The 15,528-nt window shown below is 47.1% G+C and overlaps 1 protein-coding gene across 1 annotated transcript; it reads left to right on the plus strand.

The window, feature by feature from the left end:
• Positions 1-9,680: 9,680 nt before the first annotated feature.
• On the plus strand, positions 9,681-14,088 carry LOC138764704 (zinc finger protein 229-like). Its single transcript, XM_069940952.1, has 2 exons — positions 9,681-10,436; positions 10,800-14,088. Exon 2 carries the CDS (start codon positions 10,994-10,996, stop codon positions 12,185-12,187), a length of 1,194 nt encoding a protein of 397 aa, XP_069797053.1. The 5' UTR covers positions 9,681-10,436; positions 10,800-10,993; the 3' UTR covers positions 12,188-14,088.
• The last annotated feature ends 1,440 nt before the right edge of the window (positions 14,089-15,528 follow it).

Raw genomic sequence — 15,528 nt, forward strand, 5'->3', positions numbered from 1 at the left:
TATATATTTAGGGCACTGAGGAGTGGGGTAGAACAGAGGGATCTGGGAATACAGTTACTTAATTCCTTGAAAGTGGTGTCACAGGTGGATAGGGTTGTAAAGAGAGCTTTTGGCATTTTGCATATCATAAATCAAAGTGTACAGGAATTGGGATGTTATGGTTAAGTTGTTTAAGTCATTGGTGAGGCCAAATTTGGAGTATAGTCTGCAGTTTTGATCACCTAACTACAGGAAATATATCAATCAGATTGAAAGAGTGCAGAAAAGATTTAGTCAGATGTGGCCCAGACATCAGGAACTGAGTTACTAGGAAACGTTAAACAGGTTAGAACTTTATTCTCCAGATCATGAAGAGTGAGGGGAGATTTGAATGAGGTACATAATATTATGAGGGGTAGAGGCAGAACAGGGATTTTTCCACTGAGGTTAGGTGAGATACAAACCTTCAGCAGAAATTTCCTAAAGCGTCTCTTACAGTCAGAGAAAGAGAAGTAAAAGAGAGTTTCCTCAGAGATACCATGTGTCCATGGATTTTGCCCCAGCGCTCCCGCAGCCTCCACAGCCACACAGGGCACAGTACAAACCATCAGCAACCCGAGCTCTAGGCCTGAACCTCTGATACCATTAGGAACCTGCCCTCATCACCCTCTCATATCCCGAATGCGATGCCTGGTACTCCTTCACCAGTCACCAGCCTGGTGGGAGTCCCTTGACTGCAGCCGCCAGCAGCCTCTGTGGCTTCCTCGCCTTGAGTCGCCAGCAGTCTGTGTGGTTCCTTCAGCCGCAGGAACCCTCACTGGTCCACCGGTGAGAAAAGTTTGGACAGGTACGTGGGTGGAGGGTTGTGAAGAGCTATGGACTGGGTGCAGGCAGAATAATAGTCAGCACAGACTAGAAGGGCCAAAGGCCTCATTTCTGTGCTGTAATGTTCCATGGTTCTAAGGCAGCTCCCCCATTGCATTCATAAGCAATTAACCTGTTCTCTCTAGATTTTGACCCCCGCCCTCATTAAAATGCCCACCCCTCATGTGGCCCTATGCTACTGTTAAAGTGACTGTGCCTTTCAAATCTTAGAACGAATTTCAGTACTGCAACATTATTAAATGTACCATTTTGTTAGTCTTGCAGAACTTGAGAACTCGGTTAACAAAAGGTGTGCTGTTAACGAAGGGCTGGTCCGCCAACTGGTCTGACTCCTTCTGCTTGTATTCTGTTCTTTACAGCTTCTCAAGTCAGTGGTCAAGCTGGTCCCTGTCTTTATCTCCTTTTTTTTACTGACTCTGGGACCATCATTAGCTTTGATCAGGGATTTGCTCTCTTAGTTGCCTCACAAGACATATCGCAGTTCCTGTTACTGTGAACTATTTTTTTACTAGCCTATGGTAAGGAACTAACATTTGGAGCCTGTACATTAGTCACACTTGGTTGCTATCTTTTTCATTCATACCCAAGGGATAACTTATCTGAGATAAAAAGGCAGAACATCCTGTTTTTTCATCAAAGAGACACATTAAATCAATGGTTTTCAAGCTGCCCCCTGAACTCACATTCCAGCTGAAGCAATCTCTATGCCATAAGTGCTCTGTGATTAGTAAAGGGTTGGTTCAGGTGGGACATGGGCGAGAAGGGAAGGGAAGTTTGAGAACTACTGCTCTAGACCCAATCGTTACTGAAATTGAGAAAAGTTGTAATTGGCCCATTTCCTTTGGAGTTACGAAACCGTGCACATAATGAGTCCCTGAGGTACGATTAAAACAGTGGTTTTCAAGCCTTTTCTTTCCACTCACGTACCACCTTTCCAATCGTAGAGCACTTGTGACAGAGGAATTGCTTAAGGTAGAAACGTGAGTTGAGGGGGACTGAGAACCACTGAGTTAAACATTTAGCTTGTACATTTCATCTTCCTGCGCTTTGTTCCTACGACTCACATAATCTGGGGAAATCGAGGCCAATGGAACTTTAGTAGCAGGCTGACGTTATCCTGATAACACATGTCACGCCCACCCCCCCCCCCCCGCAACTTCTCTTAAATTCACAATCCTCCCTGCATTCTTTCACAAAGCAGCAAACGCATGTAGACATGAATTAAAATTGACATACTAGGCAGACCCTTAATTCCTTCCACACTATGACCCCATAGGATGTTTGCTAGAAAATATTGACGATGACCACTCACATCTTGTCTTGGGTAAACTTGTACCTCTCACTTTGTTCATTTTAGATTGGTCACAGTGTTCAAGCTACCGAAAGAAAATAGACACACACACCAAGAGCAGTTCAGTTTAATCAAGTCTTTATTACTAAATCTAAAGCTGAATTCACACGACAATATGCAAGCCCTTCCCAATTATACTTATCAATGCCTGGACTGGTCCCAACTGCCAATGCGAGGCGACGACTGCACACTTGTAGTAGGTTGTCTGGGCGCCGGTAGCAGCTTCTCCACCTCCCCGGACCGGGTCGTCGGTTTGGAATATATAGGAACATAGGAAGTAGGAACCGGAGTAGGCCAAAAATGGCCCATCGAGCCTGCTCCGCCATTCAATACGATCATGGCTGATCTAATTTATGACCTAACTCCACCTACCTGCCTTCTCCCCATATCCCCTAATTCCTCTATCATGTAAAAATTTATCTAACCAAATTTTAAATATGTTTAATGAGGCAGCCTCAATCACTTCCCTGGTTAGAGAATTCCAAACATTCACTACTCTCTGGGAACAACTATTTTTCCTCATCTCTGTCCTAAATCTACTCCCCCGAATCTTGAGACTTTGTCCTCTCATTTTAGTTTCCCCGGCCAGCTCAAAAATCCTTCCTACATCTATCCTATCCATACCCTTCATAATCCTATATGTTTCTATAAGATCTCCTCACATTCTTCTGTACTCGAGCGAATACAATCCTAGATGATTTAATCTTTCATCATAAGTCAACCCCTTCATCCCAGGGATCAACCTAGTAAACCTCCTCTGGACCGTCTCCAAAGCCAGTATATCCTTCCACAAATATGGAGACCAGAACTGGACACAATACTTCAGGTGCAGTCTCACCAGTACCTTATACAGTTGCAACATTACCTCCCTACTCCTGAATTCAATTCCTCTAGCGATGAAGGCCAACATTCCATTTGCCTTCTTAATAACCTGCTGCACCTGCAACCTAACTTTTTGCAATTCATGCACAAGCACTCCCAAGTCCCTCTGCACAACAGCATGCTGTAGTTTTTCACCCTTTAAATAATATTCAGCTCTTTTATTTTTCTTGCCAAAGTGGATAACCTCACACTTACTAACATTGTACTCCATCTGCCAGACCTTTGCCCACTCATCCAGCTTAACTATATCCCTCTGCAGACTCTCCACATCCTCATTACAATTTGCTCTTCCACTCAATTTGGTGTCATCCACAAACTTGGCTACACCACATTTTGTCCCCTCCTCCAAGTCATCAAGGTAAATGATGAACAGTTGTGGGTCTAACACTGACCCCTGCGGCACCCCACTTACCACTCTCTGCCAACCTGAGAAACTCCCATTTATCCCGACTCTCAGCCTCCTGTCAGACAACCAATTTTCAATCCAGCCCAATATACTTCCCCGGACTCCACTTTCCTGTAACTTACTGATAAGTCTCTTGTGCGGCACCTTATCAAACACTTTCTGGAAATCCAAATATACAATATCAACCTGTTCCCCTCTATCCACCACACCCTCAAAGAATCCTAACAAGTTTGTCAAACAAGATCTTCCCTTTCTAAAACCATGCTGCGTCTGCTTGATTGAACCTTTACGTTCCAAAAGTTTCACTATTTCATCTTTAATGACAGCTTCAAGAATTTTTCCAACTACAGACGTCAAGCTAATTGGCCGATAATTTCCAGTCTTCTGCCTACATCCCTTCTTAAAAAGTGGCGTGACATTTGCTGTCTTCCAGTCTGTCGGGACCTGCCCAGAATCCAAGGAATTTTGGTATATGACCACCAATGCATCAACTATAACTTCTGCCATTTCCTTCAGAACCCTTGGATGCATATCATCAGGACCAGGTGATTTGTCTGGCTTTAGTCCCATTAGTTTCTCCATCACTACTTCCTTTGTAACAACTATTTTTATCAAGGCCCTCCCCAACATTTGCATCCTTAACTCCGCACTTGGGCATGCTGGACGTGTCTTCCACCTGAAGACTGACACAAAATATTTGTTTAATGCCTCGGCCATTTCCTCATTTTTTGCTACCAGTTTTCCTTTCTCATCCTCCAAGGGTCCTATGTTAACTCTGGCCATCCTCTTCCGTTTTATATATTTATAAAATGTTTTGCTTTCTGTTTTTATATTTTGTGCCAATTTACTTTCATAATCCTTTTTCCCATTTCTTATTATCCGCCTTGTAACCCCTTGAAGTTCTTCTTGCTGAGAGATGTTGCCACCTCTTGGAGAGTCTCAAACTTCAGCAGTGGGACCATGGCTTATATTACCCAAAAGTTGTTTACTTCAGATCTTATCTCTTTGAACAAATGATTTAATTATCTTCAAGGTCTCCTGACAGTCTGCAACCAACAAAAGACAACTGCATCTCTTGGCCTCATGGTGGAAGTTGGATAAATGTCTACTGATTCATATGCATCCCTGGGCCCCATAATGTAAATTTAGATAATGTCTTCCTATTCAACTGCATCCTGGGCCCCATGGTGGAATTGAGATTATGTCTTCTGATGCAACTGCATCCCTTCTTTCATAAGCTAGTCTAAATCCTCCATTACACATCTGGGTGAGACCCATGAGGTTATGATAGTGGGGTAGGTAGAGAGGAAGAAAGGCCACACTTACCTGGTGTCAGTACCATCATTTTTATGACAACAGACACGGTTGGTGGTTCCCCATGTAACCCTTGATGTAAAGGACATTTACTGACTGAAAAACCTTGGTTATGCAGAATATGAGTGAACCCAGAAGGCAAGTCTGCAATTAGGAAGATGTCCCTCCTGTGGCGGTTGCAGTGGGCATTCGGGAAGAGCCTGGGGCAGATAGTTGGGAGGGGTGAGTTCCTATTGTGGGTAGCAAGGCTTGGAGGAAGAAGAAACCACTGCAGGCCTCTTCCCTGGGAGAGGAGGAGATGGCGATTTCCTCTGGACCCATCTCAAAAGATGGGGGGGGGGTCAATAAGGGCTGAGGGAGTTTGGGGGGGAGCAGTGGGGTGCATCTTCCGCTCGGATCAACTGGGCGAAGTGCCTTCTGGTGGGACGGTGGTAGGTGGGCTCCCTGCTGGTGGAGATGTGACCCTTTGAGAGGAGCACCTGTACCTGGGTCTACCTGAGTGCCACTGGAGAGTCCTGGCTGGCCAACTGGAGGGGATTAGAAGAGAAGGTCTCTGACTGGTTGGGTCACCTTTGGGTCATCTCGTCCAGGAATGGCAGGACACTGGTCATCAACCAGCTGGTGGCCCCAATGTTGCGGGACTGGCCGGACACCTGGTCCTGCCCACGGTTTTTGTCACCAGAACCCAGAGGATGTTGGTGGACTTCTGGGGAAACAGAAGATACTGGATCTCTGCAGCGGTCCCGAGTGTCTCGATGGAGGAGTGCGGTCAGTCGGAGGTGTGCGTCCGTATCCAGCTGGTGGCCCTCCCTCTCAGGGCCCTGCAGAGTTACATGAACACTGAGCACCCTTAGCGAAGGCCACGTTTTTCCTTCACCGGGGACACGTGGCGCTCTGCGGGAGCTGCCCGCGCTTTATCGCCAGCTGTTGCGGGTCGGGAGCACCGGTCTCTTCCGGAGGGGCTGGCGCTCGTACTGTAGCGATGGGTGTCGGGGCGGAGTGATCCCGGCTGTGCTGAACCCCGATCAACCGGTGTTGTTCTTCGGACCCCGACGTCACTTTTGAGAGTCAGTCCAGCAAAACGGTGATCCGTGCCGTTCTGGAATGGACCGAAATGGTTCTTGTCCAGGCTGCTCTTGCAAATTTTCCACTGCCTTCCCCTCATTGGCCGTCCGGTTGCAGCCTCTTTGCCTTCCTGAAGGGGCTGCTCCTTGTATTCTGGCTTCACTTCATCGGGCGCTCAAAGAACCTCCTTCTGGGGGCTCTCCAAGCTGACTATTCACCGGCCGACAAGGCGGGCAGTCAAGGGTTCACGGCGAGCTGACTGCCGGCCCCTCTTTCGGGGTTGTGTCTGAGCACGTACTGGGAACAGTGGGAGCATGTGATATCCGAGGGCAAGTTTCGGGACCTTCACCGTGTGTTATCGACCGGATTTTAATCTGAATCTGACAGAGGGGCACTACTGATATTACCTCTTATCACAAGTAGTATGTTTAGATGTAGTTCTATGTTTAGATGTAGTTCTGTAGTTTGGCTATGTTGCTATTTGAATACACTTTTGCATTATAAAAGAGGGGACAGCTTAGTGGATGGGGGTTCAGGTTGGAGAGAGGGGACCAGACTGACGACGGGAAGAGTTCCGGGACTGTGGAGCGAGGGTCAGTGCCAGAATCCCGCGGGGAAGTTGCTATCAATATGGGTTGAAACTTGAAAGGTGATTTTTCACCGTGACATTGAGACTAAATGGCGCCACTGTCGGGGTGAACCTCCCCCTCCCTTCCTCCCACCGTTATCTGCGAAGCGTCGTGTTGTGCGTCTGATGGTTTTGTGGGGATATTTTGCATGTTGCCTGTGAGGCAGGAAAGACGGAGCGTTTATTCCACAGGGAATAAACAATGCAATTCACCTCCTCGTGTGTGACGGGGATCTGTTTCCACACTTCACTGTTCCCTGCCCTGAATACCCAGTTCTAGGACTTTCTACAACATGGAATGTTACAGCACAGTACAGACCCTTCAGCCCATGATGTTATGCCGACTAATGTAAATCTACTCCACAACAATCTAACCCTTCCCTCCTTCACCACATAACCCTCCCTATTGTTCCAACTTCCTTCACCAACCCACCACTCTGTATAAAATAACTTACCTTTGGTGTCTCCGCTCAACTTTCCTCTAATCGCCTTAAATGGATGTTCTCTGGTAGGAGTCTAGGGGAAAAAGGTGTTGCTGTCCACCCTATCTCTTCCCCTCATAATCTGGTATCTCTTAAATCTTCTCAACTCTTTCATCCTTAACTACTCTAAAGAGAAAATCCCCAGCTCTGTCAACCTCGCTTCAGATGACACATTCTCCAGTCCAGGCAACATCCTGGTAAAGCTCCTCTGCACCCTCTCTGAATAATTGATATCTTTCTAATAATGAGCTGACCACAACCAATCACAATTCTCCAAGAGTGGACTAACTGGAGTTATGTAGAACTGGAATATGACCTCTTGAACTCAATCCCACCCAACTAATGAAGGTCAGTGCCCCACTCATCTCTGCAATAAATACTATTCTTTAACACTTATTAGATTGAGATTGTCAGGGGACATACATAATATCACATACAACCCTGAGATTCCTTTTCCCTGCGGGTGAAGCAGAATTACCACTTATTGGTAGGGCAAATAAAAACTAACTCAATGAACACATTTAAATAAATATGAACAAACTGATAGATAGAAAAAATAAAATGCAAGAGAGATTAAATGAGTCCCTGAATGAGTTTGTGGTTGAGGAGTCTGATGGTGGAGGGGGTAGTAGCTGTTCCTGGACCTGCTGGTGCAAGTCTTGTGGCACCTGTATCTCAGCAGTGAGAACAGAGCGTGTGCTGGCTCGTGTGGATCTTTGATGATTGCTGCTGCTCTCTGATGGCAGTGTTTCCTGTAGATATTCTCAAAGGCGTGGAGAATTTCACCAGTGGTGCATTTAGCTGCATCCACCATCTTTTGCAGGGCTTTCTGCTCAGTGTTGCCACCCTCATCCCAGGGCACGATGGAGGCAGTCAGCACACGTTCCGTGACACATCTGAGGAAGTTTGGCAAGGATTCAATGTCATACCAAACCTCCGCAAACTCCTAAGAAAGTAGAGCCACTGACGTGCTTTCTTCACGATGACATAGGTATGTTGGGTCCAGGAAAGGTCCTCTGGAATAGTGACTCCCAGAAATTTAAATTTGTTCACTCTCTCCACCTCTGATTTCCCCAGTGATCACTGGATGGTACATCTCTGGATTCCCCCATCTCAGGTCCACAATCAGCTCCTTGGTTTTGGTGCAAGTTTGTTGTTGGTGCACCATTCAGCCAAGTTTCCAATCTCCCTCCTGTCTGCTGACTCAGTGCCCTCTTTTATACAAGCCTCTACCATAATTTCATCAGCAAATTTGTACATGCTGCTATTATCATGCTGAGCCACACAGTCATAGGTGTAAAGTGAGTAGAGCAGGGGGCTAATAACGCACTTCTCAGGTGCTCCAGTACTTGATGGACATAGTGGAGATGGTCTTACCAATCCTCACTGATTGTGGTCTGGAGGTGAGAAAATCCAGGATCCAATTACATAGTGGGTATTAAGGCCCAGGCCTTGGTTTGCTGATCAGCTTTGAGGAGGTGATGGTGTTGAATGTCGAACTGTAGTCAATACAGTGCATGCGTCTTTGCTGTCCAGAGGTTCCTTTGTTTTGTGTGGAGCCAGAGAGATGGCATCTGCTGTACTCCTGTTGGTGCGGTAGGCAAATTGGAACGGATCCATGTCATCACACCGACAGGAGCTGATCTGCTTACAAGGAGGCTGCCTGGATTGGAGAATGTTTATAAAGTAAGGCTAACAGAACCAGGGGACTTTCCTCTTTGGAGTGAAGAAAGAAAGGTCTCCAAAATTATGACAGGCATACATAGTACCCTTTACCTAGAATGACAGTAGCAAAAACCAGAGGACATCTGTTTAATGTGAAGGTAGAAAATTTCAGGGGACATGTCATGGGTATGCTTTTTAAACACAGAGTGTTGGAGGTGCCTGGAATGCATTCCTGTGGGGTTGGAGCGGAGGCTGGTGGAATGGGGACATTCAAAAGATTCTTGGACATTGATGCAAGGGACAAATTGTGGGCCAAAAGGCCTAGACTGTGCAGGAAATGTTCAATCTCATGAAGTTTCACAAACATAAATAGGCCCTTTGGCCTAACTTGTTCATGGAGGTCAACTTGCCTGTATTCCACCCTCCAAACACTTCCCATCCATGGACCAGACCGGACCATACTTGGTCATTGTCCCCCAGCCTCAGTGCTGGTCAAGAAGTTAAAATTCTGTGCCTTTGAACCCCACCCCCCCCCCCCCCCCCCTCTATGATGCTGTTGAAAAACACTGACTTTCATGACAATAAATCCTGCTTCTGGTTCAAATCATTGTTGATGCCATCCGGTTGGAAGGCCTCCAGACGGAATATTCCTCCAAGTGTAGGCTGCCCCAGTCTGAACCTCCCACCGGATGGTATTACCACTGCCCGTAAGCACTCTTTGCACCCATCTATCCTCATGCCCACTTTCCTCAAGCTTTCTCTCCCTCCCTTTTCTCTGTCTCTCTTTGACTCACATCCTTCCCCACCAATTCTCCCCTTCCCTCCCTCCTGTCCTCCCATCCACATCTACTATGCACAGATGGAAGGGAGCAAGTTTCTGGCGCTCGTTGCATTCTGGGTAGAAAAGCTGACATCTCACTTGGGGGCTCCCAATGTTTCCTTCCTTCTGCGTGTCCATCAGGAAATGACATCACAGTAAACGCCCACCGGCCAATTAGCACCGCCCGTTGCCGTTAGCCCCGCCCGATGAGTAGATCGACCGCTGCAGCAGGGCAACAGCGTGCGGGCGGGTGTCAATCAGAGAAACACAAGTAGCTGCAGCCGCTGGAACCTGAAGCGCCGGAGAAACTCACGCAGCATCCAGAGGGAGTGAAGGGAACCGACGTCCCGGAACGTTCTCTCTCTTTCCCTCTTCCTCCTCTATCTCCCCAGCCCCTTCCCTCCCGTCTCCTATCAGCTCTACCCTCTCTGGTCCCTCCGTCCTCGCCCCATCACCTCAGCTTCTTTCTTTTCTCCCCTTCCACGTGGATCCACCTATTACCCCTGACGTTTTATCCTGTGCTCCTCCCCCCGCCTTTTTATTCAGACGTTTACTGTTTGTGCAGATTCGTGACGAAAGGCTCAGGCCTATAACGTGGTTCAGCTTTTACTTCCTGTCGATGCTGCGTGACCTGCCGAGTTTCTCCAGCACATTGGTGAACTGCCCTCGACCCAGCACCTGCAGGTTTTCTTGTTTAACTCCAGGGGAGCGATGCTTTGCATTTTACTAAATGTTCTGTGAACGTTTTCCTCCGGTGAATAAATTAATCGCGATCACCCGGATCTAAACCAACTTCGGAGTCGGAAATTGCGGCGAACTCGGCAAGATCCCGATGGGATGTTGGAGCGAAAAGTGAAAGCAGTGACTCCGACAGTTTTCGACCACGAGAAATGTGTCCGCAGAAGTGGGCTCCTTTGAAGTGCGCGAGCAATTCGGAGGTTTCTTACCGTCCCTAAGAGGTAAAGGGATACATAACGAACGTTTTGGACCTGAACGCTTCTGCCATATATTGAAAAGCAGACAGGGACCTGGATTAAAAAGGCTGGGGAGAACCGCAGGGGGAGGAAAACAGAGCAACAGACAAAAGATGATAATTGGATATAGATGGCAGGTCAGGAGATAGAAGTGCTGAGAATTGATTGGGAAGGGGGATTTTAGGCTCTGACACCATGTGTCTGCTTGTCCATGGTGATCCTCCTCACAGTTCAGGACACTTCCACGGTTTGTCATGTTACTGGCCCTGCCTCCAGGGTGTGTCAACCTGGAACATTGGCGGCAGAAAATGTTTTACTTCCTCTCACTCCACTATCTTCTCTTCACAGGGTGAAGAACGATGTGAGCCCAGACTGCAAACTTCAGAAAACACCACGTTGAGGTCTAACACTCTCCTTGGATTCCTCAGGACCGTAATATCAGCCAGCATTCTCGGTGGATTAGGAGTGCGGTGGGGGGGGGGTCACCACAGAGAAACTACACCCATTGAGTGCGTGAACTGGACTTCAGTTGAATAGCTGACATGGAGGGTCAGGTGCCCAGTGATACAGCAGATGAAACACTCCAAAGTGAAGTGTGTGGTGAGATGGGGCTTTCTGTGGACTTGCTGGAAACACATCACTGGGCTCACCCAGGGGAGAGACTGTTCCCCTGTTCCAAGTGTGGGGAGGGATTCGCCCGCTCGGAGGCACTGCTGCAACACCAATGTGTCCACATAAGTAGAAGCCCATTCCCCTGCTCTGATTGTGGGAGGAGCTTCCAGACCTCCAGGGACCTGGAGGAGCACAAGTGTGGTCCCCCTGGGGAGAGTCCATTCACCTGCCGCGTGTGTGGAAAGGGGTTCACCCAGTCCTCCAGCCTCCTGCAACACCAGAACAATCACTGCGAGGAGAGAGTCTTTAAATGCTGTGAGTGCAGGAAGGGATTCACTCAATCCTCGCACCTGCTACAACACCAGAGAATTCACACTGGGGAGAGACCATTCATCTGCTCCCTGTGTGGGAAGGGATTCTCTCGGTCCTCTTGCCTGCAGGCACACGAGCGGGCTCACACTGGGGAGAAACCGTTCACCTGCTCCCTGTGTGGGAAGGGGTTCTCCAGACCCTCTGGCCTGCAGGTACACCAGCGGCTTCACACTGGGGAGAAACCATTTGACTGTTCCCAGTGCGGGAAGGGGTTCTCTCAGCCCTCTGGCTTACGGGTACACCAGCGGGCTCACACTGGGGAAAAACCGTTCACCTGTTCCCTGTGCGGGAAGGGGTTCTCTCAGCCCTCCTACCTGCGGGTACACCAGCGGGTTCACACTGGGGAGAAACCATTCACCTGCTCCCTGTGCGGAAAGAGGTACACTCAGGCATCCAGCCTGCAGGCCCACTGGCGGATTCACACCGGGGAGAAACCGTTCACCTGCTCAGTGTGTGGGAAGGGGTTCACACAGCCATCTGTTCTGCAGGCACACCAGCGGGTTCACACAGGGGAAAAACCGTTCACCTGCTCCATGTGTGGGAAAGGGTTCACTCAGCCCTCTGGCATGCGGGTACACCAGCGGGTTCACACTGGGGAGAAACCATTCACTTGCTCCCTGTGTGGGAAGGGGTTTTCTCAGCCCTCCAACCTACGGAGACACAACAGTGTGCACACTGGGGAGAAAGCGTTCCCTCGCAGCAAGTGCAGAAAAGGATTTGGCGATTCCCCCTCTCCTCAGGGCCACCAGTGAATTTGCACCAGGGAGAAACAATTCACCTGCTCCCTGTGCACGAAGGAGTTCCCTCAGCTCTCCAGTCTGCTGGCATGCCAGTGAGTTCACACAGGGAGGGAGAGCATTCACCGTGGACAGTCAGGTGTCTGTTTCAGGTGAAGGGGGATGGAGGAAGGTGAAGGGAGATGTTCAGGTCATAGATTTTACCCAGAAAGCAGTGAACACCTGGAATGGGCTCCCAGGTGTCGGTGGTTCTTGATAGCCCCATGAATATGTAGGGAGGTGGATCATGTGCGGGCAGCAGTTTAGTTTAACTTGGGCATCCTGTTCAGTACAGACACATGGGCTCGATGAAGATGGGGATTTTCCCTGTAGCCTGCTATTCTGAATGTGGGGTTCCTGCCATCTATTGTCTAACTTGGATGCTGCCCGACCTGCTGAGTTGCTGAGGTGAATGCGGTGATGACTTCTGACCTGGTGCCTGCGTGTTTGGGTTTTTTTTTAATGAGATCATAAACCAGCCAGGAGACGTCAATGTCGTTAACTGCTGGACAAGACTTAGCTGTGCAAGTTCCCATTGGATTTGCAATTGATTAAGTTTGAAACTCGACACTGCAACCTCTGGATTTTCAGGTGCTGGGATCTAATGCAGGAGAAACTCAGAAGGTCACACAGCATCTCAGTGGTTCTCAACCTTTTTCTTTCCACTCACATACCACTTTAAGTAATCCTTATGCCATCGGTGCTGTGATTAGTAAGGGATTGCTTAAGGTGGTCTGTGGGTGGGAAGGGAAGGTTGAGAATCACTGCTCTAGACCCAATTGTTACTGAAATATTTTGCTTGAGAAAAATTGTCATTGGCCCATTTCCTTTGGAATTACGAAACCATGCACATAACGAGTCAGTTAGGTATGATTAAAGCGGTGGTTTTCAACCTTTGTCTTTCCTCCCACATACCATCCTAAACAACCCCTTACTAATCACGGAGCATCAATGGCATAGAGAGTACTTAAAGTGGGATGTGAGTGGAAAGAAAAAGGTTGAAAACCACTGATCCATAGAAAGAAAAAGGCAGTCGACATTTCAGGCTTGACGTCCACATAAAAAGGTGAGGGGAGGAGCACGGGCTTGCAGGTGGACACTGGTGGGAGGAGAGAAGACCTAGGAGAGAGGGTTAAGGACATCTGATGGGAGAAGGAAGTGAAGGTGGGGAGCTGGAGGAGAGGGAACAGGGATAATAGAACTGGAGGTTGATATTGATGCCACCTGGTTGGAGAGGGTCGGGATGGAATATAAGATACAATGCACAATAGTGTTGGAGAAACTCAGCAGGACACACAGCGGCCACAGGAAGGGAAAGGCAGTCGATGTTTCGGACCTGGGCCCATTGTCGGGCAGTCACCTGAATGAAAAGTAGGGAGGGGCAGGTGAAGCAGCACAGGTGAAGTTGTAAGAGGTCCTTGGTGGATACAGGTGAGAGGGTAAAAGTGGAATAAGCTGAGAAGTGATAGGGGAGAGGGCAGAGGGTCTTTCTGACAGGAGAAGGCAGGGATGTGGGTGGGGAGCTGCAGAAAAGGAGACTCGGAAAAGGGGTTTGCGTAAATTGGAAGTCTATGTTCAAGATGTCTGGTTGGAGACTGCGGAGATGGGATATAATGTCTTGTCCCTCTAGTTTGGGGGTGATGTCGACGATTGGGGTCCAGTTTGTGGTTCCGATGGGTATTTTCCTTGAAGCTCCAGCTCTCCGTGTGTTTGTACAATCCCCAGTTGACCTGCTGTACCTGTTCATCAGATTTTTCATCTAAACTGCATCAGATCTGGGTTACTTCCCCTTTGTACTTGCTGGGCTGGCTGGTATGGACGGAGACTGTCTGACCTGTACCTTGATGGACATTAAATAAAAATGGCTGCGACCAGAAGATTTCAGCCTCATTCTTGACTTCCAGATGCAGCAACACGTAGCTGCCTGAAAGTCCTTTAAAATGCCTCAACCTGTGCCACTGTAATGCTGTTATTTGGTGACCTGTCGACGACTCCTACCAGTGATTTTTGTCCCCTTATTATTTCTAATCCCTATCCAGATCGATTCAACATTCTGCTCCTCAGAAATGATATCATTTCACTATCACCCTGATTCATCCTGAATGAACCCTGATGCCCCACGCCCTGTACCTTCCTGTCTATCCTTTCGTTTTCAATCTTTTTAATAGGTTTTTATAATAAATATGATAACGAAAAGTGAACAAAACTAAAAATACACTATCACATATGAATATATATCAAAATAAAACTTCAAACAGTATAAACTCTGCACTGGATGAAGACAGAAAAGACATAAATAAAACCATCTAACCTACTCCTAAAAAAAATCTGAGCAACTTATCCTGAGGGACACATAAATTTTGTAGCTTTTGATTCATACCATAGATCAAAAAACAAAGGTAAGACTATATCTCATTCGGAAGAGTGAGAACATCTAACCACGTTAGAAACATTTACATTATATGAAAATAAGACATAAAAAATGTCACCATGAGTCTTCAAATTTCACTGATGAATCTAATATACAATATCTTAATTTTTTTTTCTAAACTTAAACAGGACATAATATGAGAACCATTGAAACACTGTTGGAGGGCTGGAGTCTTTCCATTTGAATAAGATGGCTCTTCTTGTCAACAATATAGAGAAGGCCCCAGACCATTGCGCTGGTACAGAAAAAACTCCCTTATGTCTGGGTCAATAACCCTGAAAAGAGCAGTTATTGGATTAGGTCATAGTTCCACCTGGAATACAGTTGCAAAGATATGAAAATTTTCTTTGCAATAAATTTCTAAGGATGAACAAGATCAAAATGTGTCACACGTAGAGATAATATTAGAAAAGATACAAGCCAGTTCATCTTTGGACACATAAACATAATGCATCACTTTGAATTGGATAAATGAATGGCACGCACATATGGATGTATTCACCAGTTTAAGAATCTTGTCCAATAGATCATCATTTTGGTATGGGCTTTATATCATGGATTAAATTGATTTATATTACCCCCTTACTAATAATAATAAATCCTCCTTATTTAGGCTGTTTAGGTGAACTAGACAGGGATGTCCCCTTAGCCCCTTGCTATTTGATCTTGCTTTAGAACCTCTGGCAATAGAGACACTCTTGACATTCATGGGATTGTCAGAAATTGAGTTATTCATAAGGTTTCTTTGTAGGCAAATGACCTATTAGTTTATATTTCAGATCTCGAAAGATCAATCCCAGCTATGCTATCTGTGTTTTCTCAGATCAGCTCTTGATATAAATCAAACTTTCATAAAAGTGAACCTTTTCTGATTAATATGCAGATC

The sequence above is a fragment of the Narcine bancroftii genome, chromosome 5, assembly GCF_036971445.1.
Source record: "Narcine bancroftii isolate sNarBan1 chromosome 5, sNarBan1.hap1, whole genome shotgun sequence".
In the NCBI taxonomy this organism is placed as follows: domain Eukaryota; kingdom Metazoa; phylum Chordata; class Chondrichthyes; order Torpediniformes; family Narcinidae; genus Narcine; species Narcine bancroftii.

Bases quoted from the DNA above. Each gene is read 5' to 3' on its own strand.
- LOC138764704 (XM_069940952.1), top strand. From the start codon at position 10,994: ATGGAGGGTCAGGTGCCCAGTGATACAGCAGATGAAACACTCCAAAGT.